Source organism: Triticum urartu, chromosome 2 (assembly GCF_003073215.2).
Source record: "Triticum urartu cultivar G1812 chromosome 2, Tu2.1, whole genome shotgun sequence".
Taxonomy (NCBI): Eukaryota; Viridiplantae; Streptophyta; class Magnoliopsida; order Poales; family Poaceae; genus Triticum; species Triticum urartu.
This window is the reverse complement of record NC_053023.1, coordinates 48,373,397-48,400,261: the sequence shown is the minus strand read 5'-3', so window position 1 is coordinate 48,400,261 and position 26,865 is coordinate 48,373,397. Positions and strand designations below refer to the sequence as shown.

Here is a 26,865-nt window from a genome sequence, read left to right as displayed (position 1 = left end):
AGCCCTGTGTGGACTCGCGCAACCGTTACCCTTCGTGGGTTGAAGTCTCCATCAACGTGGATGTAGGATAGCACCACCTATCCGAACCACGGGAAAAACATCCGTGTCTCCAATTGCGTTTGAAATCTCCAAACCCTTCCCTTTACATTCTTGCAAGTTGCATGCTTTACATTCCGCTGCTCATATACTCTTTGCTTGCTTGCTTGATATGTATTGTGTGCGCTGAAATTGTGCCTAAACTCCACTTAACCAAAAAGGCTTAAAAACTGCAACTTTAGCACGAAGTGTCTAATCACCCCCCTCTAGACACATCTACTTCTAGATCCTACACACCACCTTCGGTCCAAGTAAATACCACGCGCACGTTCGGGCCCACACGTCAGCCACATGAAGCATCCACGCCCGTCCTATTTAGATGGCAAGCGTGCGATGGGGGCCGCCTCATCCACTTCCATCCCCACCAGTCTACCAGTCCACATCTAGCTTGCTCCCTGCCGGCCGACACGATGTCGTCGCCATGGACATCTTTAGCAAGTGTGGCAAGCATGACCACGAGGCCGCCCCGCCCACTTCACTTTGGTGTCGCATGCCCCTTGGAGGTGACAGGCACGCGAATGCAATAGGTTGTACATCCCTGTGCACTGGACGCTCTACCATTGGGAGCACCACTTGCTTCTGCCATGGCCGGACGTCAACCTCCCACACGGCTCGCACCTCAACCCGGACAGGGTTCCGGTGTCGACGGTGCCGCCGTCTGACCGCACGCGTGCGGCCGGCATTCACAACCGTCGTGCTACCCTCCTGCCCGCGCTCTATTGTGACCCGGACTACGCGCTGAACTCCCCGATGTGGGATGTGTGGTTCGCCACGAAGCACAATGTGGGCCGCCTTAGGAGCGTCACGATGGAGGCCCGTGTTGCACCACCACCTGTGGTCATTAAGGAGGAGGCCGGGTACCTCACGGCTCTAGAGGAGGCGACTAGGCGGACGCTCGAGGAATCCGAGCGCGAGGAGATGGCGCATTGACCTGGCCTTGCTTTCGTGATGGTCGAATCTGCGGCCGGGGTGGAGGCCAACGCGCCGCCCGCTCCATCGCCACTCCAAACGTGGTCATAGACGAGCACCTTGCCTCTCTACATGTCGTGCATGCCCGGGTGGGGTGCATTGGCGGCCAAGTGGGAGGCGGCTGAACGCCAAGTGGAGTAGACGACGGAGGCGGCCAAGCAGCTAGCGGCCTAGGTGGTGTAAGAGGTGCAGACTACCCAGCCAGACATGGCACAGGTAGCCTACTGCGGGCCTTCCTGTGGGTGTAGACACGAACGTTCATCGATCAGACCAACGAGGAGAACGAGGACGCAACCTAGGGCCAACGGCTGCATTTTTATAAAAGTTTCTATGTTTATTGTTTTTTAAAATTTAGTTAATGTAAGTAGACTTTGACTGGCGTTTTAGCTATGAAGTTTATATTTTTTTAACGATTTACTTGGATTACTATTTTTTTAATACGCAAATTTGAAATGCATTGGCCGCATTGGATGCACCTATGATCCATTGAACAGAACCGAGCATCTTCGTGCGCTCGGCCGATCCAAATAGACACAAAATGGATCAAATCCGCGTACGTTTGCGTCGGCCTGTTGAAGTCGACCAAATTACATAGATACTTAGCCTCTAAGGATGAGTACACTAGATTTTCTAAAAAAAATGAGTATACTAGAAGAAAACGCTGCTGAGATAAGACAATGGATAGAGTACAAAATACAAAAAAACATTAACTGTACTCCACTAATCCAAAATACGCTGGCCATTGCGTGTTTGCATGCATACAGCTAATGCAAAGTTAATGCCATGGAAAACACTGAAGTAGTAGGTAAACCGAACCAGAACCTTCCAGTACATTCACACCAAACGGCTAGTAGTAGTACTCCTATGTTGCAAGGCAGTGCCAAGTGTCAGCTGAAATCTGACACCAGTACTGCTGCAGGACCAAAACAATCCAAGAGCAGAGAAAAATATTTAGTCTTTAATTACCAGGATACTTAGCCTCTAAGGATGATACTCCCACCAGAAGAAGACACTGCTAGCAGCTAGGATTAGACAACGGATGATGTGCAAAATACAAAATACACTAACTGTACTCCACCAATACAACAACTCATACTGTATGCTGCTGGCATTTTTGGCCATTGCATACATTTGCATGCGTCCAGCCAATGCTGATCAAAACTTTTCACTGGCAGCAACCGGCTGGCTGCTGCTGTGAATCGAGCCAAAATCCTGCTAATCGAACCAAAATCTTCCGGTAGTACATTCACGCCAAACGGCTAGTGCTAGTGCTGCACTGGCAGCGATCGATCGAGCGAGCGTATCCTGTAATTACTTTTTACCATTTAGTCCAGGCCGCTGGAGATATGCTCCAAAGATTTTCAAGATTTTACAGCGCGTGATGAGTGGAGATATGCTCCTGGTTTGCTCTGCTCCCGGCTCTATATAACGGGGCCATGGGGCAGCGCTCTCTCCTCACTCCCACAGCTCCCACCGTTCTCCAGTCGATCACGCACGCTCTCCTCGCCGCCGAGATGTTCGGGTTCGGGCACCACCACAAGGACCAGGCGCCGCCGGCGTCGGGCCCCAACCAGATCTTCAAGATCTACTGCCGCGCCTCCGAGGACTACTGCCTCGCCGTCCGCGACGGCGAGGTGGTGCTCGCCCCCGTCAACCCCAAGGACGAGACCCAGCACTGGCTCAAGGACATGCGCTTCAGCACCACCGTCAAGGACGAGGAGGGCATGCCGGCCTTCGCGCTCGTCAACAAGGCCACCGGCCTCGCCGTCAAGCACTCCATCGGCCAGTCCCACCCCGTAAGTCGTCCGTCCATCTCCTCCTTCGGTTCGGTTGGTTGGTTGGATTGATCTTTGACATATGCGTCCATGGGGGACGGTGGCGTTGCAGGTGAAGCTGGTGCCGTTCAACCCGGCGTACGAGGACGCGTCGGTGCTGTGGACGGAGAGCAAGGACATGGGCAAGGGCTTCCGCTGCATCCGCATGGTCAACAACACCCGCCTCGGCTTCGACGCCCTCAACGGCGACAAGGACCACGGCGGCGTGCACGACGGCACCACCGTCGTGCTCTGGGAGTGGTGCAAGGGGGACAACCAGTGCTGGAAGATCTGGCCCTGGGCCGAGGCGCACGCCGCCGTCGAGTCCGGCGCCACCATGGGCAACAACGCCCACGCCATGGGCGGCGGGCCCCCCGTGCACGCCGTGCGCGTCTTCTGCAAGGCCGGGGAAGACTACAGCCTCACCGCCCGCAACGGCACCGTCTGCCTCGCCCCCACCAACCCCAGGGACGACTACCAGGTCAGTTCTGCTGCCGCTACTTGACCAAATTAAACAGAGTCCTTTCTTTTTACCTGTCGTGCCGTGTGGCGATCTGTAAATGAAACTGAAATTACCGGATCTTTGTGCAGCACTGGATCAAGGACATGAGGCACAGCAACAAGATCAGGGACGAGGAAGGGTACCCTGCGTTCGCACTGGTGAACATGGTCACCGGCGAATGCATCAAGCACTCCACCGGCCAGGGCCACCCCGTAAGCACCCACACACATAAAGATTGTGCATGATTTGAGCAGAGAAGCATCTGGCGGCAGTTCTTACTGAAGATCTGTAATTGATGGTGCGTGCATGTGCAGGTGAAGCTGGTGCCGTACAACCCGGCGTACCAGGACGAGTCGGTGCTGTGGACGGAGAGCCGAGACGTGGGCAAGGGCTTCCGCTGCGTGCGCATGGTGAACAACATCTACCTCAACTTCGACGCCTTCCACGGCGACAAGGCCCACGGCGGCGTCCACGACGGCACCGAGATCGTGCTCTGGAAGTGGTGCGAGGGCGACAACCAGCGCTGGAAGATCCTCCCCTGGTGTAAGTACTATAGTCGTACTGCTCTGCAGTTCAACCTGATACATCTTGCTTGCATCTGTGTTCTGACCAGTGAATTGTTGCTTCGTGCAGAGATGAGCTGCCGCATTGCCATCGACACATCGCCATGGATTAGTCCGGGGACAAGCCCCCCAAGTCGTCGTAGTCGCCGTCCGTCCGTCCGTCCGTCCGTCGTCGTCGTAGTCCTGTGCCGCTGGTAGCGAATAATGTTGCTGTGTCCAAATAAAACCGTGTGCGATGTGTGGCAATGGTGTCTGTGTGCGTGTGTCGCCTTGTGATTGAATGATTGAGCCGGCGTTTCTGCGAGGAAGAAGAGAGTGTTGGAGAGAGTGAGGAGAGGGACCATGATTCCGAAGTCTGAACTTTGATGTAACTCGTCTGTGTTTTCTTGGTACTGGGCCCTGTACTGTGCTACTCTGTGACCTGCACTGTCTCCGTTTTTCTGCGATCTAATCAATGGGCTCACCTATCTTCCACCCTCCTCGTACTACGTTTGTTGTACCCGTTGGGGCCTTGCTTGTTCATCAGCTTCTGCCATGCCCAATTTCTCAGATCAAACAGGCTTGATTTTGCGAGGGGAAATGTGTACTCTCCTTAGAAATACTGTATCTAAATTCCATACTTGAAAATCATACTGTAAGCTCAAGTTGTGCCTCTAACATGGAGTTGAAATGTGAGAACTAGTCCGTTAAATTTTCCCTTTAGGCCTTGGTTAAGCCACTCCCCAGGTGGATTGGAGTGGAATGGAGGGGATTTGGGGGGGAATTTGAACTAGATGGGATTTAATCCCTGCCGATACATGTCGATCCCTCTCATTTATCATGGAACCGAACAAGGCCTTAACGATTTGCAAGACAAGTTTTCCACAGGAACAACAAGTGCCGAAAGTGCTCTTTGCAATGAGTATGCCATGTATAGCAACCTCCTTGTAGTGATACTAGCCTTTACATTACACCATGATACCATTCGAAAGCTCCCGAAAAAATAAAATGATACCATTCTAAAGAACTAGGGCAATTGGTCATGAAAAGTCCTAGATTTTGTTTCCATACTATTGCCACTTAAGCAATCTACAAATTTCCTTCAAAATTCAGTTACCACCGTGAGAATAAAATACACAAAACATGTTGAAAAGGACTCCAAAAAAAGGGAATAAGAAGAGGCATTGACATGTAAATGCTAGTTTAATGAAAATATGACGAAAATGTAATGAATGTGCTCCGATTTAGATGAAAAACATTTGATTTGCGTTACTTCCCGCATCACTTTCCACGGAATGATACCCACCAGTCCACGGACGAATTTGGTATGTCCGATTTGGGAGTCAGCGTTGAAAATGCCCTTTCAGCGTTGAAGATGCCCTTTGCCAGAAGACCATATCAGCTCAAACTAAACTAATCTTGAAGGTCTTGAAAAATTGATTGAACTATACAACCTCATAAGCGAAAGTGCCGTTCTCAGCTCGAACTCATATGAACTCGGGTGAACAGTAAAATCCGAAAAAATTGAAAACAAAAGCAAAAAATTCTGAAATTTTTGTGTGACAAACTTTGACAAATATTTTCAATGTTTGCAATGTTTCATGAAGTCGTGGCAAAAAAATAGTCACTTAGAAAAAAACTTTTTGGAGCATTGATTTTGGGGTTTTGTTTTGCTACAACTTGCACGAATCTCATTTTATGGTGAAACTTTGCAGGCATTTAAACATTTGTCAAATGTTGCCACAGTTTTTTTAGAATTATTTAATTTGTTTTAAATTCTTTTGGATTTTACTGTTCACCCGAGCTGGAGCTCAGTTAATCCGCATGCCCCGGTAAGTTTTGTTTTTTGAGATCTTGTCTTGCGCTGGGCCATGCTGGTAGACCGGGCCATGATTATACGAATCCAATGCCATATGTCTTGCCGGGCCACGTACAATTGTTTAATTTACATAATAACGAAATCAAGTCCGGCCCGCCTCTCTCTGGTGCTGCGGGGGGTAGTATATTGAATTATTGATCCAGATTCCAGAAATGGGCCGTTCCGTCTTGACGCTTTACCTTACCATTTCTATCGCGAATATTTCCTTTTCTTTTCTTTAGAGTTTTCTTCGGGAGAAAAATCTTCACTTTTGAAACGAGCACATCATGAGCACGCCGGGAATGTATCGGTGCGGCGACAAAGCACAGCACATAGTAAAATTCGGCTTCCCCTAGCTATCTCCCCAGCAATAATAGAGGACGTACGTACGAGAGGGATTCTTCTTCCCAAAACTACCAGAAAGAAATCGAATCACGCAAAGCTAGCCAGCTCAGGCTCTAGCTTGGTCCGGCACACCCACATCTCCCCACCTAGCTAGCTAGTGTCCCATGGCATCATCTGTCTATCCCACGGAATCGCTCCATGGAATCCCACCACCACCCCGCACATCCACATCGCTTATCACCATGACAGGCAGCGTGAGGCCAACGCCATGTATTAGAGCACACCAATGGAATATGATCGTCCCGTCGCCCCTATAAATTCCTCCGTCCCGTCGCCATGCATTGCGCAGGTCGATCAGGAGATCGAGCATATAGCCATGGACTACTACCGCGAGACCTACGGCGGGTACGGGATGGCGACGCCCGGGTACGCGGCGCCGGTGCCGTACGGCATGTCGCAGGTGAACATCGACGGCAACTGCGGCGGGCGGCCGATGCCGCCGCAGCCCACGGTGAAGATCTACTGCCGCGCCAACCCCAACTACGCCATGTCCGTGCGCAACGGCAAGGTGGTGCTGGCGCCGGCCAACCCCAAGGACGACTACCAGCACTGGATCAAGGACATGAGGTGGAGCACCAGCATCAAGGACGAGGAGGGCTACCCCGCCTTCGCCATGGTGAACAAGGCCACCGGGCAGGCCATCAAGCACTCACTCGGCCAGTCACACCCTGTAAGTAGTCTCTGCTGCCTTCATTCATTTGTGTTTTCATAAACTGAAATCTAGAATCATCTTGGTGTGCATGCAGGTGCGTCTGGTGCCGTACAACCCAGACTACCTGGACGAGTCGGTGCTGTGGACGGAGAGCAGGGACGTGGGCAACGGGTTCAGGTGCGTGCGCATGGTGAACAACATCTACCTCAACTTCGACGCCCTCAACGGCGACAAGTACCACGGCGGCGTGCGCGACGGCACCGAGGTCGTGCTCTGGAAGTGGTGCGAGGGCGACAACCAGCGCTGGAAGCTCCAGCCGTACTACTGAGCCAGCCAGCCAGCGCGCGCCATGCATGGCTCGTGCACGTACGCGGGGAGATCGAGATATCCACACATGCGTACGTACGTATCTACTGAAGAAACGATGTCATGTGGACCGTCCCGGATAGACAACATGCATGCGTCTCTCGCTACCTACCCCGCAGAATAACGGAGCTGTTGTGCTTGTGTGTGTAATCACAAGTTACGTAACAATAAAGGACCTTCGTGAGCTGATTGAACATGTGAAATACGTAAAAGCAATGAATACGCATGCACAGTTCATGTGAAATACTCACACATACAAATTTCCAACGAAACTCGGTAGTTTGATTCGTGTCAAGGAAACTTGTACAAACATTTTCCCCTCCGGACCTGGCACCTCCTCTCTTCCATGTCCCCCTCCTCCATGAACCTCAGGGCATCTTCAGCCGCGCCCCCAGAAAGGCCTCCCCAGACGTTTTTTTTGCGTCGGCGCCGAAAAAGCGGTCCAGTCGCGCCTCCAGAAGCCCGATTTTCGCCGGCCTGGGCCGAAAACAGCGCCGGCGGACCCAGGCTGAACCCGGCGCGCTGGGGGGCGCATGGGGGCGCCGGGGCGAACTGTTTTGGCGCGAAAAAGCCGCGGGCCAGCCACGTCAGGGACACGACGGCTCGTCTTCCCCCCAACTGCCTCGGTTCCTGCGGGGAATCAATGGCAAGGCTGCCGCCGGTCAGCCTTGTCATTTATTCCTCACGGGCGGCGCGTCTCGGGACGGCGCGCCGACGCCTCCCCTCCCTCACACGCGTACACACGGCACGGAGCGGCTATAAAAGCCGGCGGTTCTCGCCGGTGCCCACACCAGACTCGCCCCTCGCCGCCGCCCAGCCCCTCTCTCTCCGTCTCCGTCTTCCTCTCCCGAGCGCCACCGGCAGCCCCTCTCTCTCCCTCTCTACCACCGCCGAGCCCGTCGCCATGGCAGAGCGCTTCCCCAGAGACGAGGCGGCGGCGAACGGCTTCAGTCGGCGTTCGCTCCGCGAACAGGAGTCCTGGCTCCTGTTCCAGGCGAACATCCAGGCACCGCCGGACATGCGCGCCGGGCCGATGGGGTGGCGGCTCAGCGACGGGGGAGTGCCCGTTCCCCCGTTACCCGACACCGTGGCGAAGCCCACGTACTTCGCCGAGGAGGTCGAGGTCGCGCGTGCCTCCCTGACCGACGACGAGCGCTCCCTTCCCCAGTACGCCGGCGGCAATCACGCGGCTTGGGCGGCGTACTTCCAGCGCCGCCAGCAGCAGCGCCTGGCCTCCACCAACGATGCGCCGATGGTCGGCGGCGTGAAGAATAGCGTGGGGCGCCACCTGTGGTGGGGCGTCCCGGGCCGCATGCTGGAGGGCGTGCTGACGCACCTCGACGGCGGCAACAACCCGCCGTTGACCTATCCTGCGACGGGGGCCGCCCCGTCGCAACACCGACGCGCATGGGCGCCAAGGAGGTTCGCCTCCTCCTCGTCTTCCTCCTCTCGCTCATCTTTCCACTCATCCGGTTCTCCGGCGCTTCTCGGCGTCAAGGCCGAGCCTGCGGCGGAGACGCCAATCGGTCGGCGCACTCGCAGCGTCGGCATCGTCATCAACGAGGGCGGCCGGCGCGCCCCCTCCTCGTCGGCTCCTCCGCGCTTCGTCAAGCCGAAGATGGAGCCGGGGCTGGCGCCGGTGAAGACGGAGCCGGGGCTGCCGCCGGTGGAGGCGGAGTTCGACGACGACGACGCGGCCCTAGAATGGGCGCGCCAGGACTCCATTGCGATGGAGAAGGCGCGCCGGGATAAGGAGAAGGAGCGCCAGCGCGCCGCCCTGCGCCGCTTCGAGGAGCGCCGACGCGGCCGCGTTGAAGACGGGGTCGTCGTCTTATGCGACAGCGACGACGACGACGACGCGCCGCCGCCAGTCCGCCATGGTGACGCCGGGCAGGGGTCCAGCAGGGGCGCCCGCGTCAAGGAGGAGAAGGCCGACGACGACGATGGCGGCGACGACTTCAGTCCTTTTCTTTTTTAGATTAGGTTAATGTAATGAAAATGCGCGAATTTCACCAAAATTTGCCATGTTTGGCCGAAATTTAACTAGTTTTTATCATAACTTCGCCGAACAGTCCTTTTCTTAATACGCGCCTGTGGGCGGCCCTGGGGGCCGACGGCTGGGGACCGACTCGCCCCCAGGGCCATTTTTTGCGCCGGCTCACCCCTAGGCGGCGCTTTTAGACGCCCCCTGGGGGGCCAACGGCTGGAGATGCCCTCACACACGGGCGGTCGAGCAGTGGCGTGGCGCCGGCGAGGGGCGCGGTGGCGGGGGTTGGCGACGGTGGGGGGGCTTCACAATGTGGCCTCACATCCGTGGCGATGGCCTGATCTGGGCTCGGCCCATATCCAATGGTGGCGAGCGGTGCAGGGCTCCTCGCCGGCAAGGCTCGGGCACGTCTGATGCAGGCGGTGGCGCGCAAAAGGCGACGACTTGTGTGCTCATGCAAGGGCGGATGCGCTGCTCGAGGTCCTCTAGGCAGTGGTGGGGCGGCCTGCTACTCTCGGGCATCAATGAGGTTCATGGGGTCGGCTTGCAGGCGTGACCCGACGTGGTCGGGTCGGTTGGGCGGAGGTCGTTGTGGATCTGGTCTGTGGTGGTGGATGGCGTCTGACGGCATGCGAGTTCAGGGGGCTGCCCTGGTTGGTGTTGGTGCATGCCTTTGCGGCGCTGCGCTCCCCTTTCCCGCCGTTTATGGTGGCGTCGGTCTGAGAGTCGTGCTTTCCTCCAAACCCTATCCAGGTTTGCGTAGGCCGCTGCGGTAGGGCCGGCCTGGCCACACTCTATGTTCGGACCGCCTTGGAGAACTTTTTTGCTATTCATGGATGATTTTTTTATTACCTTTGCAATGAATATGAATATCAGGATATGAACTTCAAATTTCACATGCTTATATAACACCACCTTTTTATAGCATACAATATTGTTTGGAGAACTTTTTATAACTTTATTTGCATCAAGTTTTCATTGCGACTTGATTTCCACAGGATACTCTCATGTGGCAATTGGTTTCAGTTTCGTTTTTGGAAATATTTCGGCCACATGTTTCTGAAATTTTCGATTGCGTTTCAGTCAAAGTACATAAAATTTCATTTAAAATTCATTGAAATCAAACCCAGAACTTAAGCATTTTTTTGCGGGTGCAAAACTTAAGCATTTTTTACAAAACTTTGAAATTTATTTGAATGTACTACAAAATACTGGAACATGCTGATCAAAAGTGAAATATGTCAGCACCTACTGAAATAACTGAAAGTGAGAACCATTGTCTAACGATGTAGCTTGTTTTTCAGGTAACGTGGTCTCTGTATTCACCAGTCCCTCCGATCCATATTATCATATTAACTATCGTTGATTTAGTACAACAACGACAGTTAACACTTTTACTAAGAAATTAGTCGACTGGTTTTCATTTCGCTGTAAGTCAAATTCTGACCCATTCAATCTCTCTCACGAATCTCAGTGCTCCGGCGCGTGGTTTGTCTGTCTCTGGTTCGCACGTTTGCATAGGTGGGCTTTTCGGGTCGTTGTTTCGAGCCCGATCCGGTTTTACATGAGGCCCATGTCATGTCAGTTCGTCGGTGAGCCAGCGCAGCGGGAGGAGAGGGGGAGGGGGGGGGGGAAGGGGAGTGGCCGACGAGCAGCAGGGGGAAGGGGGAGGCAAGCAGCGGGAGGAAGGAGATGGAGAGGGGGCCAGCGGGGCTCTCCCATCAGGCGCGCCATGAGCGAGTGGTGGTCCGCGGGGGCGGAACCACCGGTCGTCGCCCGTCGCCGGCCGCGAGACAGGTTCGTCGAGCTTCTCCCTCTGTTTACCCCTCCTCTGCGCTCAGCCCCTTTGTCCTCTTCGTTTGTTCGCTCTAGCGCTGCCGCCCGCTGTTTTTTGCAGCCATCTCTCCTTTTTCTTACGGAAAACAGTAGGATAATTCGTACTGCGTGTATTTATATAACTTTTTTGCTTATGAATTACAAGAAGATAAAGCTGCCTATGCAAATTGAAACAAAGAGGCTCAAGGAAGTGGGGTAGTGACTTCCAATGATCTAATGAAAGGCCTTGACGCAAGCCATGAAACAAGCCATCCAGGCTTCTTTCTGTAGCTCTATGAAACAAGCCATCCAGGCTCCTTGAATTTTCTTCTGCAATTGTATACACTGGGGTTGGGGTGTATGCCATTGAAAATGAAATCATTCCTTGTCGTCCAAATAATCTCATACAATAGAGCTTCATCATCTGAGGCTGATGCTTTCCTGTAAAAGCAGCAGTCAGCTAGTCACCACAGTAATGAATTTACACACAGCAGAAGGTCTCTCGGCGTAGAAGGTAGAACAACGCAGTCAACTTGTGACCGTGAGTGCATTGGTTTCAGGTCGCCAAGCCTTCAGGCGGAGCGACTGATGGAACGCTGTGGTGTTTACTGAACTTGACACTGGCAGAATTCAGTATTATATTTAATTCAGTATTATCTCTAGTCTCACGGTGTATATTTCATCAATCTTTAGAACATATTGTTTATCATTTTATTATTTGTTGAGTGTTCAGTTCAGTACGGTGTGTATCGAGTCATTCTTCAGTTTTTTTGTTGTCAGTCAGTAGGCTTCTTAAGTTTTATCATTCCTCTTTCTTCATTTTACTACTTTCTCATCATTTTTCCTTTTATCAGTCTTTTTCTTTAGTTTCTTTCTTTGTCTTTAGTCTAAGCATGGTGGTTCAATTGCATGGTATACAAAGACTGAAGACAAAGAACTTTGTCTCATAATGATTTCTTTGTCTTTAGTCTAAACAGACATACCATGCAATTGACGAAAAAAAGGGCTTACTGAGCGAAGGGGTAAAGTTTTACCATGCAGTTGACCACCTAGCGAATGGTATGTCTGTTGATTCAAAACAAACTAGGTAGCATGGTCCGCACCTTTTGATCTGAACTCTTTAGTTTTATTGCTGCATTTTACCCCTTTTCTGGATATATTACACTGGTAGTGGTTTTCCCACTCTTAGTATAAGTATAGGTTCAAGAAAACGGAAATGTTCAATTTATGCAGTTTGTTAGTTCCGTCCATTGTTTTAGTCGATCTCACAGCCCTTTCTCTTTATGAGCGAAATCGGTTTTAACATGTTTGAGATTCAGAGTTTTCAGTGAGCAGTCAGTTCATGCAGAACCATGAAATGAAGTCTTTTTTTTCCGCTTTAGTCTTGTCTCTTTTTTCATTCAAGACTTGTTTTTATTGTCTCTTTTAGTCTTGCCTAATAAATTCTTACACCATGATGTTCATTTTTTAAATCTTTGCTGCAAGTTTATTGTGCAAAACAACATAGCAGAAAACATGCATTTTGTCACCAACAGTTTAATGCATATGTCCACCAATGTTTTTCCTCTTCAGTTTGTCATTTCATCAATCAGAATTGCTGTAGTGTTTCCTCTTCGGTTTGCAGCCTTGTGCTATACATGTCGCATGCGCTCACATGAATATCTGCGACTTAAGACTTTAGACGCTTAGCCTGCTTGCCGCCTCCCTTATCTTTAACCAACTTCTTATTCATTTTTTCGACTTTGTTTTCCACTGGATGGGTGCCCTGATTAATTGTTTGTGCAAGCAAAAAATAAAATTAAAAAACATGCTAAAGAACGTAGTGTCACCACGGTATGCTGAATCGCTGCTCCATTGCTTCCACTAGTTCTTTGCCTCCGGTGTTGCTTTTGAGGCGATCATTGATGTGCCGCAACATCATGTTTATTGCCTTCTCAAGCGCATCTTTCACGTCGGCGGGATGCAGAATGCCACTTTCATAGGCAACAGTAAGCTCCTCCATGCTAAAAAACGTCGCACCACAATTCCCTTCGTTCTGAACCACCTCGAATTTTCCAAACCAAGGGAAAATTATACATCTTATGTACTCGAAGCAAGGGTTGCCTTTTGCGACCTTTGGAGGGCAGAAGGCTTTATTTATTTTGCAGCCGACGTTTTCCTCATCGTCCTCCATGAAGATGGCCCATCTGGGATCATTCCACGCCTCATGTTCCGGGTACTCGAGCAAATTAGGCGGCACGTTGTGGAATAGAGCAACCAGTCCATCTTTCATCTGCAGGCGGTTGCAGTATCGTCTGGCTAACATGTGGGCAACACGCTGATCTGCGTCGAGCAGTCATATGTCTGCCTGATGGTGAAACAGCACTATGCCGGCACACTGCAAGCAAGGATGGAATATCTCGGCAGGAGTGAAATCCCTAAACAAGTAGGGATCTAAGCTCCCATGGCCCCTCGTATCATCCGTGCGATGAACGCAGAGCGACTTTTTTATTCTTTTCGTGTCGCTTTTTCTGCCAACATCCATGACAAGCGGCCAGAACTCGTCCACGTGGCGGCTTATTTGCTCCGACAGCCACACGAGCTCGACCCTGTCGAGATCCATGCCGGCCGCTCTCCACATCTCAATGTTGTACAGGCCAACATCACGTACCTTACTCAGATCGCCACCGACCTTGCCACCGATGTGATGATCCATCCGAGCTAACCAATCCGCCATCAGAATTTTGACTTGGCAGCCCACTTCGATCATCTTGTTGACGTTGATCGCCATCGAGATCCCCTGGGTTACATGCATTTGCGGGGAAGGATCGCACCAGGCGTAGCAGACGGGGGCATCTTCCCCCCTAAAGTGCAGATCCCTTAAGAGCATCCTGAGCCCGTGCCGCTTGACGCAGTCCCCGATGCTCACCAGCATGGCAAGCCTCTGATCAAAGCTTGTGCCATTGCCCTTTGTAGGGTCAGCAGAATCACCAGCCGAATTCTCTGCAGTTGAGAAACAACTACGCGGAATGGCCCGGTTTGGTTCGAAGATGCTGAAGGGAGGAGCTCCTCTCCTGTTCGGAAAGGCGTCACAGCACCCGGGTGCCCCGACACCCGGTTATCCAGCGCGTCCTGTGTTTTGAAGATTCGTGCCGAGGACTTGACAGCAGCATGTCATTTGCGTTGCATGTTAATTAAGCATTCATTTTACAGAGTAGAACAGAGCTAGTCCTAGGCTGCGGGAGACAGGATAGGCGTGGCTGCATGTCACGGACAGCGCCGTGGTAGCCTTGGCACGGAGGTCAGGCCAACTCCACCGCTCGACCCTATCCTGTCCGCCCCCGTTCGTTTGGAGTAAAAGGGACAAACGAGACGGCTCAGCGCGCGGGCGCAAACGGACTTTTGTTCGCTTTGTGTCCGCTTTCGACCCATCCTCGGCCCAAAGTTGCGCCGGTTTTGGGGTGAAACGGACAGCGCGCGGACGGGCGGGACGCGCGCGCTTGTCACCCCCCACGCTTATTTGGCGCCATTTCCCCCAAACCCTCCCACGTCCCTCCCGCAACCCCCTCTCTCCCCCGTCCATGGCCGACGCCCCGCCGAGTTCCGGCGGTCTGGCCGTCGACCCGACCGCAAAGGTGAACAAGAAGGCGCCAAGGAAGCCGCGGTCGGAGTGCATGCCGGAGGAGATCGTCAAGTTGGACGCGGAATCGGCGAAGAGGAGGGAACGGAGAGCGGCCGTCAAGATCAATGCCGCCGCGGCCAAGTTCGCCGCCCAGCGCGAGGAGCTGGAGGCCGCGCGGCGCAAGGCCGCTGCCGACGAGAAGGAGGACCTCGTCAACAAAGCGCACGCCATCCTCATGCTTGGCATGGGCTGTCCGGCGGGGTTCCATGCAGCGGCCGTCGGCCCAGCGAGCACAGGCTCGTCGGTCGCCCGGCCTACACACTGCCAGTCGCCGACATCGCGCGTCGCGCCCATGTCGCCCGGCTTTCCTCCGCCCAGGCACGACGGCCAGACCCGTTTCTCGGCGTCATCGGACGTGGGCTTGTTCGCGCCGTCCACACCATGCCCCGCGGCCGTCATCGACCTCAACGTCACGCCTGGGTCCAGCAGCGGCGGGCGGCCGTCCGTCGAGATGCAAAGAAAGCAGGCGCGTGCACCGTTCACAGGCACCATGCCGGCCCCCCGCGTGTTGTTTGACGGAATGCCATCCTCAACGCCGACGGTGGACGACCCCTTCTACAACAAGTACATGGAGGACGTGATCTTCCAGGGTGGGCATGGCAGTGCCTACGACCCCGAGGAGACCCAAGGTCAGGATGGCCGCGCCCAGTACGTGCCCGATGAGGAGGCCGACGACCGTGCTGACTACGACCATGGTGATTCGTGGCATGAAGACGACGGCATCTATGTCGAAGGTGAAGATGAAGATGAAGCCAATGATGTTGATATTAGTGGCGCTCCATTGTTCATAGACGAGCTCACCCAAAGAGCGGAAACACAAAAGAAGCGGAAGAGCATTCGCACCGGTTCATATACACAAGATGAGGACAAGTTGATTTGTCAATGTTGGATGGAGATTAGCCAAGATCCAAGGACCGACGCGCAACAAAAGGGCATTGTTTTTTGGACGAGAGTTCACAAAACATTCCATGAAAGGAAGATGTTTGAGCCCTACCAAATTGCAAGCAACCGTGGCATCGGTTCGATTCAAAAAAGATGGTTGTTCATCCAACAAGAGTGCAACAAGTATTGTGCCGCATTTGAGAGCGTTGAAGCACGATCCGTGAGTGGTCTCGGCGTTGGGGACATGGTATGCGCTTCTCTTTCTAGCCCTTTCCTTGCTACGGCCATGATACTTCGGCCGTGTATATGTTTGCATGTTCACTTGTTGTTGATCATGTGGTGTAAGCATTTCAATCTTTGGAGGCATTCAAGGCCCGGCACAATGACAAGCCATTCACTCTTACGCATTGTTGGACGCTCATCAACAATTGCCCTAAGTTCAGGGATCAATACCGTGAACTTCAAAGGAAGAGAGGCAAGAAAACGACCAAGTTCGCCGGAGGTGGGGATGGCGAGGCGTTGAAGAGGCCGAGGGGACGACATACGTGACGCCTCAACCATGGCCTTGCATGAGACTTTGCATGGCATGATGTCACATAAGGATGTGAGGGACGAGAAGAAGCGACAAAGTAAGGACGAGCAAATGAAGCAATACCTAGACCTCCAAAGACAGAAGCTTGAGATGGAGGAGGCGGCCAAGAAGAGGAAGATAGACATGGAGGAGGCGGTCCGGCAAAGGCAACTCGACATGGAAGAGGCCGCCCGACAAAGGCAGCTCGACATCGAGGCCGACAACGTCAAGGCCAGGCAGAGGCAGCTCGACATCGAGGCCACCAATGCCGCCACCAAAGCGAAGGAGTTGGCCCTTGCGATCATGAGCGTGGACTTGTCGAAGATGAGCGACAAGACGAGGGCCTAGTTCGAGGCCAAGCAGAAGGAGATGCTCGACGCCGAAGGCCTGAACTAGGTCGTCCGATCGGCGTGGCCGTTCTTTTTGGAAGCTGGCATGGGTGCCGCCCGCCCGCTGGGCCGCTGGCAGTGTGCCGGCGAAAAAACATTCACTTTGGAGGCCGGCTGTGTTGCCGGCCGCTGGCTGTGTTGCCGGCGAGGACAACTATTCATTTTGGAGGCTGGCTGTGTTGTCGGCGATGGTCGTGTAGGCCGCTGGCTTTGTTGCCGGCGTGATGAACTGGGGTCGTGAACTGGGGCTTGGCATTTGAAACGTCCCTTTTTTTAAAATAGACGCGGACAGGATGGGGCAAAAGGATGCGTCCGCGCGGTGGGCGCACGGCCACCGCATCCCAGGACAGGCCCGGACACGACCCCAAATCCCTACCCAAAGGGACAAAAATAGGACAAAACGGACGTCCGTTTGGGGTAAAAGGGACAAAAAAGGTGGCCCAGCGCGCGGGAGCAAACTGACTTTTGTCCGCTTTGTGTCCGCCTTCGACCCATCCGCGGCCCAAGTTTGCGCCGCTTTTGGGGTGAAACGGACACCACGCGGACACGCGAGTCGTCTGCGCGTGTCTTCCCCTGGCCCGCCCGTCAGTGGCACAAGACGGGCCTTTTTCTATCCGCCCCCTCCCTCCCTCCGGCCGCACCCCCTCCACTCTTCCCCACTCTTCCCGTCGCCGCCGCCGCCGCCGCTGCCATTGCAGCCGTGCAGTTCGGACGCGAGCTCGCCCAACCCCTTCCCCTCGGCGCCGCCGAGCTACCCAACCACGGCCACCTGGTTTGCGCACCCGCCGGCCGGTTTTGGGGCGGATCCGGTCGGTCTTGAGCTCGGCCGGCTGTGGGAGGCCGGGCCACGCCATGGACTGTCCGGGCACCTCGCCGGAAGGCCCTGGCAGGGCCGCAAGGCCACATGCAGGCAGTGGCTCCTCCTCTAGCCGCTCGGATCTGCACCGTCGGCGGTCCGCCGGCAGAAACACGAATGGCGGTCGGCCAGGCTCGGTGCTTGCCCAAAAGCTCGCCGGCGCACTGTTGCCACTCATTAAGTGCGACCACTGCCCAAGGATGGTCGTGCGACGCGTGTCTACAACGTCGGAACATCCCGGATGGGTGTTCATCAAGTGCTTAAACGATGGGGTATGCGCTTTTTTTAGCTTCGGTTTGTGCTCTAGATTTAACTAGTTGTGCTAATTTCAAATTTTTTTGTGTAGAACGGATGCAAGTTTTGGTATTGGAAAGAAGAGTACATCGATATATTGATAGAGCGAAATTTAGTACATGTTCGTGCACTTTTAGCTAGCATAGAGGCTGTAAATGAGACAAGTGCACTTGATGCTAGATTAGAGGCTAGACACGAGACTAGGTGTGAGGAGGAAGCAATATCGACTTCTGGCTTGAAGAAGAAAGGAGGATGCCAGATCGAGCCTTCTGGCTTGAAGAAGAAAGGAGGGTGCCAGATCGACCCTCCTCCACAGATCAACAACGAGTGCATCGAGAAGGCCCTAACCCAACTCAAGGGAGCAGTTATGGAAATTGGGTATCTTCTAAAATGTTTTCTTGTGGTTCTTGTTTTCTTTGACCTTACTTTACTAGTCAAAATGTGATGATGCATTTTCCATGTACTAAAAGTGAATGATGAAATAAAGTTAATGACTTGCAAAGAAATAATACGCGGACAAGATGCGGCCGGGATGCGTCCGCGTGGTGGGCGCACGGCCACCGCATCCCAGGACAGGCCCGGACACGACCCCAAATCCCTACCCAAAGGGACAAAAACAGGACAAAATGGACGTCCGTTTAGAGTCGCGCGGTGGAGTTGGCCTCAGGTTCTGCTGGTGTGCATGCTGGTTACTATTGACAAGACAGGTCACATCTCTCTCTCCCATGCCATCTCTCTCACATGCAGATTCTGCATGCACGAGGGGAGCTCTCTTTCACAGATTCTGCATGCACGAGGGAAGCTCTCTCTCACATATTTTTTCATAGCAGGTCAGACCACTGTAGTCATGTGACGTCCGATGCCAACAATAGCTTTGATTGGCCCAATGCAGCATCCACATCCTTTCCAATTTTTTTTATTTTGCTAAGAAGATGGAAGAACAGCGCAGTTGAGTACAGACTACACAATATTCTGCTGAAGTGCTGATGCTCCTTTCTCTCTTCTATCTCTTGCACCCTCTCTCTCCTCTCTCCGTCTCTCACACACAACGCCTGTCTCTGCTCTTTTCTCTCTCTGACACAACGCCTCTTTCTCCCTTCTCCCTCACAGCACCTCTCTCTCAGAGAGAAAAAAGAACCCTCTCTCTCCTGCGGTCTCACACATGCAGATGAGCCAATGATGTGGAATGATGGGATGTAACAGAAGGTGGCTTTCTTTCACGTCCATACAGTGCCTCATGCGTGCATCAGTTTGCTAATATAGTACAAAGGACTGCAGAGCACTGCAAATCATAGATTTGCGCCAGACCAAGGATTGGATCACGAGGCGGGACAACCACAACGAACGGCCAAAGATAATGGGACACCTGGGTACTGAAAAGTCAGTCTCCTCTCCTGTTATCCTGCAACTGTATTTGGGGGAAACCGTCGGCTGGCACTAGGTGCCAATGGAAGTGATGAAGCTGCCGTAGCATGGAGTAGGAACGACGGCTAGATGCAATAACAAATAGATCTGCCGGCAGCTGAGCAAACGCTCGTCGTAACATTGTTTCGACACAGACGATCTCTTGCAAGGAAATGGACCGTGAACCTACGGCACGGCGAAATCCTGCCGGAAAATAAGATCCGCACAGAGGTTGATGCTGAGCCGACGGCAGCAGCCTCGCCTGAAAATCTGATCCGATCGGGACGACTAGCTGCCGCCCCTAGTAACTTGCTCCCCAAGAGAAGAAAGACACGACATTAAATATATACGTATGTTTTTTAGGCAAAGACACGACATCGAGAAATAAGGGATCGAGTCGTTCCCGCGCCTCCTCAGAGTTCAGAGCATTCTGGCCATTCGATCCGTTTGCTTGATGCGTTTCTATCCGTTAGATCGATGCGGTGAAGGATTCTGGCCGTCGGATCGACCCCGCGCGCCTGTAGCAATGAATAGTTACCGCCCCCTCCCGGTCTCTCTCACTTCGCGGATTCGTTCTGATCTCGCTGACGTGTGGGGTAACCAGCAGATGGGCCCCGCACGTCATTTGCTTGGGCTGGGGCGCGTCCCGTGCGGCCCGTCGGCGTGCTCCACTGGTAAAAGATCTCATGCCACCGCCGAAATTCCCGTGCCCCGCCGAGGGTATTTGTGAGATTTCACCTAATCCTATGCCAAGTGGCTTCTCATCATTGGTTGCTGCCTCCCCAATCAGCTAGACACTGGGCCGGGTCTCTCTCTCGCATCTCTCTCGCGTTGAAGCCGCCGCCCCCTCCCCTTCTCTCGCGTTGAAGCCACTGCCCTACCCCGTCTCGTCGCGCCGCCGCCCCCTCCCCCTTCTCCTCGCGTCGCTGCCCCCTCCCCCTCGCGCCGCCGCCCTCAGAGAAGCACCGCGGCGGCTGCTGCTCCTTGTCGCCGCTCCTCACCCACCCACCGCGGCCGCCTCCTCCCTCGGAACCCTAGCCAACCGCACGCAACCCATGGCGTCGCCCAGCTCGCCGCCCCTTCAAACTCTAGACCCGCCCGTGCCTCCCTGCCCCGCCGCCGTGCAGTTCCAGCCCCTGCCCCGTCGAGCGGCTCATGGCGGTGTCGGATCCGGTGTCGGGGTCGAGGCGCGCTGCCCGTGCGTGTGGAGAGGCACCCGGACCTGGTCCAAGACTCGCACCACGGCATGCTCGCCGCCGTCCTCGTCAGGTGAGCGCTGTCCGTGAGGGAGAGCGAGCTCTACGCCCCTGATGACTAACACAAGTCGTGGCTCAGGGTCGCCGGCAAGGCGCCATGGTGGCTGCTCGTTCCCCTGCTGCCTCTCGCATGTTGACGCCGCCCCAATCCGAGCTCGAGCTATAGAGGCGTGCCGCTAGGTCAGTCCACCCCCTTGCCTTCTCTTGCTTGGACGTCGCCGCCTGTGAGCGCCAACAAGATGAGGAGGAGGCAGCGAGGGAGATGGTTCCATTTATTTACCAGTCTTTTGTTGATTTGGGATCTCGTTTGGTTGCAGGTCCCCTCTTTCTTCCAGTCTTTCCGCCGGATCTACTGATGCACTCGTCGATCTCTAGGTATGTGTCTATTTTCTCCTGTTCTTGGTGATTGGATTCTGCTAATCTCTGTTTTTTCCCTTTCTATACCTGCAGATTGGTCCTCTGTGGCTCAATCCCCTGGTCGATGCCTCCTTCGATCTATGGGTGCTCATCTCTGGTTACTGATCTGCAGGTCAACCCTTCTTCTCCCCCTCCTTTATGCTCCCCTTCTTTTCCAGAGCTAGGTACACGGTTGTATGGTGATATGCTGGTTGTGCATAGGCTGGAGAATAAGATCCTTCTATTTCTTGTCTTGTTTCTGATACAACCAAAAGTATCATTCACTTTGTGCACTGGCTTTTTTTGTGGTTGCCTTGCCTTTTGTCCCTTCCTGGTAGGGCGACACTTGTTCTTTTGTGCATGGAATGTTGATGTTTTTGTTCTTTTGTGTATGGATAAGAGTATTTGGGGCTTGGCTTAATTAGGAAGGAAATTCTATGTGGATAAATTGTTACTTGGCCAGTTCTGTTGTTGGCCTCATGTTAGATAAATTTCAGGTTTCGTGCTCGCTTTATGAGCTTGGGAGATGGTCACCTGTTCGTTTTTTTTTTTTACTTTCTGCACTGCTCGATAAATCAATGACTTTTGATTCAATATCTGGCCTAGGTAGCTGTTCATCTTGCATCCATCTGTGTGTAGCTGAAGAATGTTGGTTCCGTCCATCTTGAGTAGGTTTTCTTGAGCACAGTAATTAATTTTTATGGAAAGTGTGTTTTGCCGAGTAATAATTATATAGGCTAATGCATGTCCCAGTTTAGGATTACTGTTACAATTACTCCATTTGCGGTGTTCCTGGAATCTGGTGATGTAGTTTCAGAATAGCCTTCTTTTGGTCTGACAAAAGGGGATTTCTAATTTGTACGTTAACAAGGTGTCTGAAGATATATATCTCGGCAAAGATACAAAAAAAGGGAACGTCATACATGGAATGGGAACACGATAAGGTTACTGATAAATTACTTTGCTTCAGTTTAGGAGGTTCTGATGTGGTGGTCTTGATGTAACTGCAGTATTCAGTGTAAAGTTTGTGGTCTGCACCTCTTTTTTTTCTTAAGAGAACACCTATATTTCTTATATCTAAAGAGTTACTGTGACTACCATGGGACTTGAGTATTCAGGGTCGTACTTCCCATTTTCAGGGTCGTACTTCCCATTACAGGCCGACGATACGGCAGATTCGGTTAGTGGGAAGATCGTCCAAAAGAACATCTGACGAGCTGACGCAAAGAGGTGATTACTGTTATTCTGCCAGTCGACATCGCTTCCACTGAAAATGTACCCATGTTTGTTGTCTGATATAATTTCCCCCCCTTGTGTCCATGGTTTTCAGGTCTGAACCATCTGTTCCTGTTATTGCCCCAGTGAGTGTGGGCAAGAAAGGCGGGAAGAAGTAATCCCTTCTGTTAGGTATTTATCTTATCTGTTTACCTTGCTTTGATGTGCATGTTACTATTTCCTTGCTTTCCTATGTACTGATCTGTTATCATTTTACCTTGTAAGAATCACTGCCCATTGATTGATTCTTGTGTCGTTTCAGGACAAAACTCAGTATTCTGGTGACATAAAACTTTTGCAGACGGTTAATGTAGATAGACGGTCTTTTATCAAAATGCCTGTACTAGCGATTCCCCTGCTTGCGCTCGGGCTCCTAGGCACTTACCGCCAAATCACTTGGTTGCTTCTGGGCGACGATGGTTGCTATCAAGACCATCTCGCTTTCCATCCGGACTATCGGGCTATGTAGATAGAGACTGGCATTTAGTCAGGTAAAGTTATACTTGGATTCCTTTCCATTCATTTATTCGAGTTCTCATATTTCTGTAAACTAACTTCTGCTCACTTTGTGCATATTAGAGGTGCGCACCTTATAAGTGCATGTCCTTGACTTGGCGGAAGGAGGTGAAACAAGTTCATCCAATGATGTGTAACATCCTTTGGAGTGCTTTGGGCCCTCGCGTTTCAGTTTCACAGAGATTTCCGTGTGCAGAGGGTCACGAAGACTTTGTTGCCTTGCCTATTTTGCATGTACTTGTGTAGACAAGCTGAACCTGCTGATGACTTTATTGCCTTGCCTATTTAGCATGTACTTGGTGGATATCGATGACTTTTATCAATTTGTGGCTCGGCGGTACCATTGTATCAAATCATGGAGTGCTTTGGGCCCTCGCATGATGTGCAACATCCTTTGGAGTGCTTTGGGCCCTTGCATGTACTTGCAAATAGATTTGACTTTATTGCCTCGCCTTGATACAATGGTACTATAGATTTGACTCAGGCAATAAATTTGTGGGATTCGGAAACAGTGTGCATTACAATTGTATCAAATCTATTGGCATTTGTCATTATGCTTATTGATATATCTCCTTCCTCCTTGAACTATTATTGCAGCTGCTCGTGGCCAGGGGCGTAATGTACGTGGAGGTGTTCAATAGAGGGGTCATTATGCCGCCCTACAGCATCAGGAAGAGGAACAGCAGGACCGGGCTGCCCTTCACCTATTACGACGGCATCTACCTGAACTCAGTTAACCTGAACTCCATAACTGAAGCTATGTTTATTCTGGTATATAATCTTTCTTGCTCAGAATTTCCAGTTTCTAGAAGTTAGCTTCTCTATACAGTCTGATATCGCTAATCTCAAATGAATCTTTATTTATTTTTTGTTTAATTAGTGCACTGATTTTCTTTTGCCGTGCAGTGCCTTTGAAGATGTACATCAGTGCGCAGGCGGACTGGTCTTCCTGTTCGTACTCCTAGATTGCATATCTGAACTTGGCCAAGAATGGACCCCATGCTTCTCTTGCCTCAGAAGCATGGTGACCTGCTCTGCCTCCCCCTAATTTCTATCTTCCACTCCTTTATGCTCTTGTGATTCTTGATTTGATGTGCCTGCTATCATGCTTCTTGGGTCAATTTACTTAATTTTTGCAGCTCTTGCTTTGTTTACCTCTTTGTTATGTTCTATGTCTTCCATATATATTGGTTAAAACTGTTCTGATTGTTGCTCATGATTTGAATTTCAGTTCATATGAAGCAAATAAAAGCATGCAGTGCTTTACAATTTGAGCCGTCGCCCCTCCGGCCTGCCCGCCGGCGGCACACTGCTCTTCCGGCCGCCCCTGAGCCCACGCGGCTTGCCGGATCATGCGCCGCCCCTGAGCTGCGCGCAGCTCTCCGGACCAATTCGTGCCACCCACGCCAACCTGAGATCCGCCTCTGTAGGTATGAACTCCCCTCCAATGTCCTCTTCCCCTCAATCCATTCTTTCTCTATTTTGTTCAACTTGTTAGCCAAATGATTCAGATTCTTGCCATGATTGATTGTTAGTCTTTGTACATGAATGGAAGATGTGATGTGAGACGAGAGCCAGCAACAAATGTGCTTGTTCTACATATAGGTGCACTTCTTTAGCTGATGCTTGTTACAATATTGAAAACCTTTTACTCTTTACTGCACTAGGACGTGATGGCCAGATCGCCGCGAGCCCCTACCCTGACCCCAAGGTCGTCGGCAGCGTCAATCCCGGCGGCCAGGTCATCGTCACCCCAACCTCGACGCCCAGGTCAGCAGAAGGTACAGTGGATTGCTGGTACATTTGTTGTCTGAAGGCCCAAAGTTTTTAAATCTAACTGAAACCAAAGCCTTGTGATTTATCCAACTGAAGATCCAAAGCTTGTAGTTAAAATGATAGCTAGGTGGTACAATGACCGACATCGTGTGTACCTCATTCATGTGGATACTAAAATGTGCTCTCATCCGCTATTTTGCTAGGACTTCTTTGTTCTCTTTCTTAATGCAGCCGTTGATAAGATAATTTCTGTAATGTTGTAAGACCATAGAGAACATATGTTTCATAGTTAATAGAATTGAGAACATCGTACATTGTACACCCTGTGACGTTAACAAAGATGTTCTCAATTCTCCTTAATTTGGTCTGCCTAAGCCACAGAAAATGTGTCCACTGCCTAATTGGGTGTTTAGTAATTCATTTTTAGAGAGTGTGGATTTTGTTTCATAACGGTTAGTAAAACCAGTAGCATCGTGGATCATTTTGGTACTGCTAAAATTTGGTCTTCCATAAGAGAATGGTTTGTGAACAACATTTTATTTTGATGGATCTATGGAATTGATTTTAACAACATTGTGGACATGAACTGTTGTATGAAAGGCTTAGTATTGGTTGCCTATTCTGACCAGCAAAAAGATTGTACAATGTACTAATAAAGGGAAAACATCCGATCAACAATCAAAAGTGACTCGTGACAAAGTTTTGGATTTGCAGCTGTCTCCTACTATGCAGATCTATTTGAAACATTACAAACCCCAACATTGGTCTTTCCATTAACTGTTTCAGTAACACCCAGACTTGGTACTGGTCATTACATGAAACAAAGAAGTGTTGATCGTATTGTATATTGCAGAAGGTAGATGAAGTAAGTGATGTGGCCTATTTTCTCACTACTTATTTGCTATTGACTTAACCATCATCCTATGCCTTCATGTTTGTTAGGGTTCATATTTTATTGCATTAACTAAAGCATGATGTTTTGTTATTTTACTCCCTCTGTTCATTTTTATATGGTGTGGATGGAAGAGTGAGAATAACTACAGGTTGGTCAAAGATTGAAAGAAATCGCTTATGTGTCTTTGGCTTCGACACTGCGCATAGGAAGTCGTCGCTGATAATCCAAACTTTGAAAAGGTTAGTTGAAGGTTCATAACTCTGTTGTCAATGGAGAAAGTGTTATATATTTCAAGTGACTGAACAAACTACTCATAGCAGGTTCATGTGTTGTGGCGTATGAAAGGTTGGAAGTCAAGACGATCAGGTAGATCTATCCAAAAAATATGCTTCTGTGAAAGTAGATAGTTTTTTTGTTCTTGCGTTGTCACTGTGGCTTGATTTTGCTGCATGAAAAGTACGTTGTCTGTATCAAACTTGATTGATGTGGATTGATCGACCGATCTCTCGCTTTTGTAAAGTATATATTTCCATTCCCTATGAACTTCCCTCGTGGTTGCTTTGCATTTGGTACATGTGATTGCCTTGCCTTCTGTCATGACTTTGACAAATGATTCTATACCAAGTAACTATTGCGGTTTGTTTAACCGCTAGGACAAAACGTTCAGCCAGGCACCAAGCGCCAAGGCGCGTTTCCGATCTAGTTAATACTACGCTTGGATGCTGCACCGAACATGGCAAGCCAGATTGGACCCCATCGAGCCTGGATGTTATCGCGGTGCGCCTATGTGCGCACAAGCGAGACTGGCCGGCCCAGTGCAAGGCAGGCCACAGGCCACATGCAAAATATTAGTTTTTTTCTTTCTGTTTCTTCATTTTTTTGCTTAAACTTAAAAATATTAAATATATTATATATGTATATTACAAAACCAATTTATATAAAACATTTTAAAAATGTTAAATCTATATCGAAAAAATATTTCCCATGTATACCAAAAAAGTATACTGAAAATACACAATGTCCGTCGATTTTTTTCATGTATATAAAAAATGTTAAATAAGAATTTGAAAGATGTATGTGTATTGAAAAAATATTTCGAATATATATGAAAAAATAAAAAAGTTTATGAGCAAAATAGACTTCAAAACATACATATATGAAAAAAATATTAATCATGTATTTAGAAAATGTTTCCGATGTGTATAAAAAGTGAACATGTATATATAAAAAATATACATTATGCAAAAAAAATGTACACATCAAAATGTTTCTTCTTTATATGAAAAATGTACAATCTGTATAAAAAATAGTAGACACCAAAACATACATCTGAAAAAATATTAATGATATATTTTAAAATTTGTTAAAGGTGTATAATAAAAAAGTTTCTTAAGTATACAGAAAAAGTACAATCTGTATGAATAAAAGTAGACATCAAAATATTTATCTAATAAAAATGTTAATTTTGACTTTCAGAAATGTTAAATGACTATAAAGGATGTTTCTACTGTATCTTAATCATGTACTTAAAAATGGTAAATAGGTATAAAAATGTTTCACATTGTACACAGAAAATATACAATGTAAGGAAAAGGTAATAAAGCAAAGGATAACCAGAAGAAACAAAGAAAACCAAATAGAAAAAAAAGGAAAGAGAAAAAAAGAAGAAAGAGAAAGAAAATGAAGCA

The 26,865-nt window shown here is 50.5% G+C and overlaps 2 protein-coding genes, 1 long non-coding RNA gene and 1 pseudogene across 9 annotated transcripts; 3 read left to right on the top strand and 1 right to left on the bottom strand.

Moving 5' to 3' along the window:
• The first annotated feature begins 2,506 nt into the window (after positions 1-2,506).
• LOC125535607 (ricin B-like lectin R40G2) lies at positions 2,507-4,418 on the top strand. Its single transcript, XM_048698668.1, has 5 exons — positions 2,507-2,861; positions 2,953-3,360; positions 3,471-3,593; positions 3,696-3,924; positions 4,015-4,418. Coding segments are annotated over exons 1-5 (1,044 nt in total). The 5' UTR covers positions 2,507-2,579; the 3' UTR covers positions 4,017-4,418.
• Positions 4,419-6,457: 2,039 nt separating this feature from the next.
• On the top strand, positions 6,458-7,400 carry LOC125535608 (ricin B-like lectin R40G3). The gene is made up of 2 exons (XM_048698669.1): positions 6,458-6,856; positions 6,933-7,400. Exons 1-2 carry the CDS (start codon positions 6,503-6,505, stop codon positions 7,164-7,166), a joined length of 588 nt encoding a protein of 195 aa, XP_048554626.1. The 5' UTR covers positions 6,458-6,502; the 3' UTR covers positions 7,167-7,400.
• Positions 7,401-12,273: 4,873 nt separating this feature from the next.
• Positions 12,274-13,957, bottom strand: LOC125540968 (annotated as a pseudogene).
• Positions 13,958-19,871: 5,914 nt separating this feature from the next.
• Positions 19,872-25,716, top strand: LOC125535605. Of its 7 annotated transcripts, none has more exons than XR_007294735.1 (13): positions 19,872-20,332; positions 20,399-20,499; positions 20,637-20,694; positions 20,770-20,848; positions 21,322-21,383; positions 21,855-21,945; positions 22,046-22,122; positions 22,253-22,481; positions 22,570-23,277; positions 23,413-23,530; positions 23,738-23,936; positions 24,174-25,416; positions 25,498-25,716. It is a non-coding gene; the product is annotated as an uncharacterized LOC125535605 (long non-coding RNA). The 7 variants fall into 7 exon arrangements; XR_007294736.1 differs by having other exon boundaries at positions 21,834-21,945; XR_007294738.1 differs by lacking the exon at positions 21,322-21,383 and having other exon boundaries at positions 19,873-20,332; positions 24,174-24,287; positions 25,309-25,416.
• Positions 25,717-26,865: the final 1,149 nt, after the last annotated feature.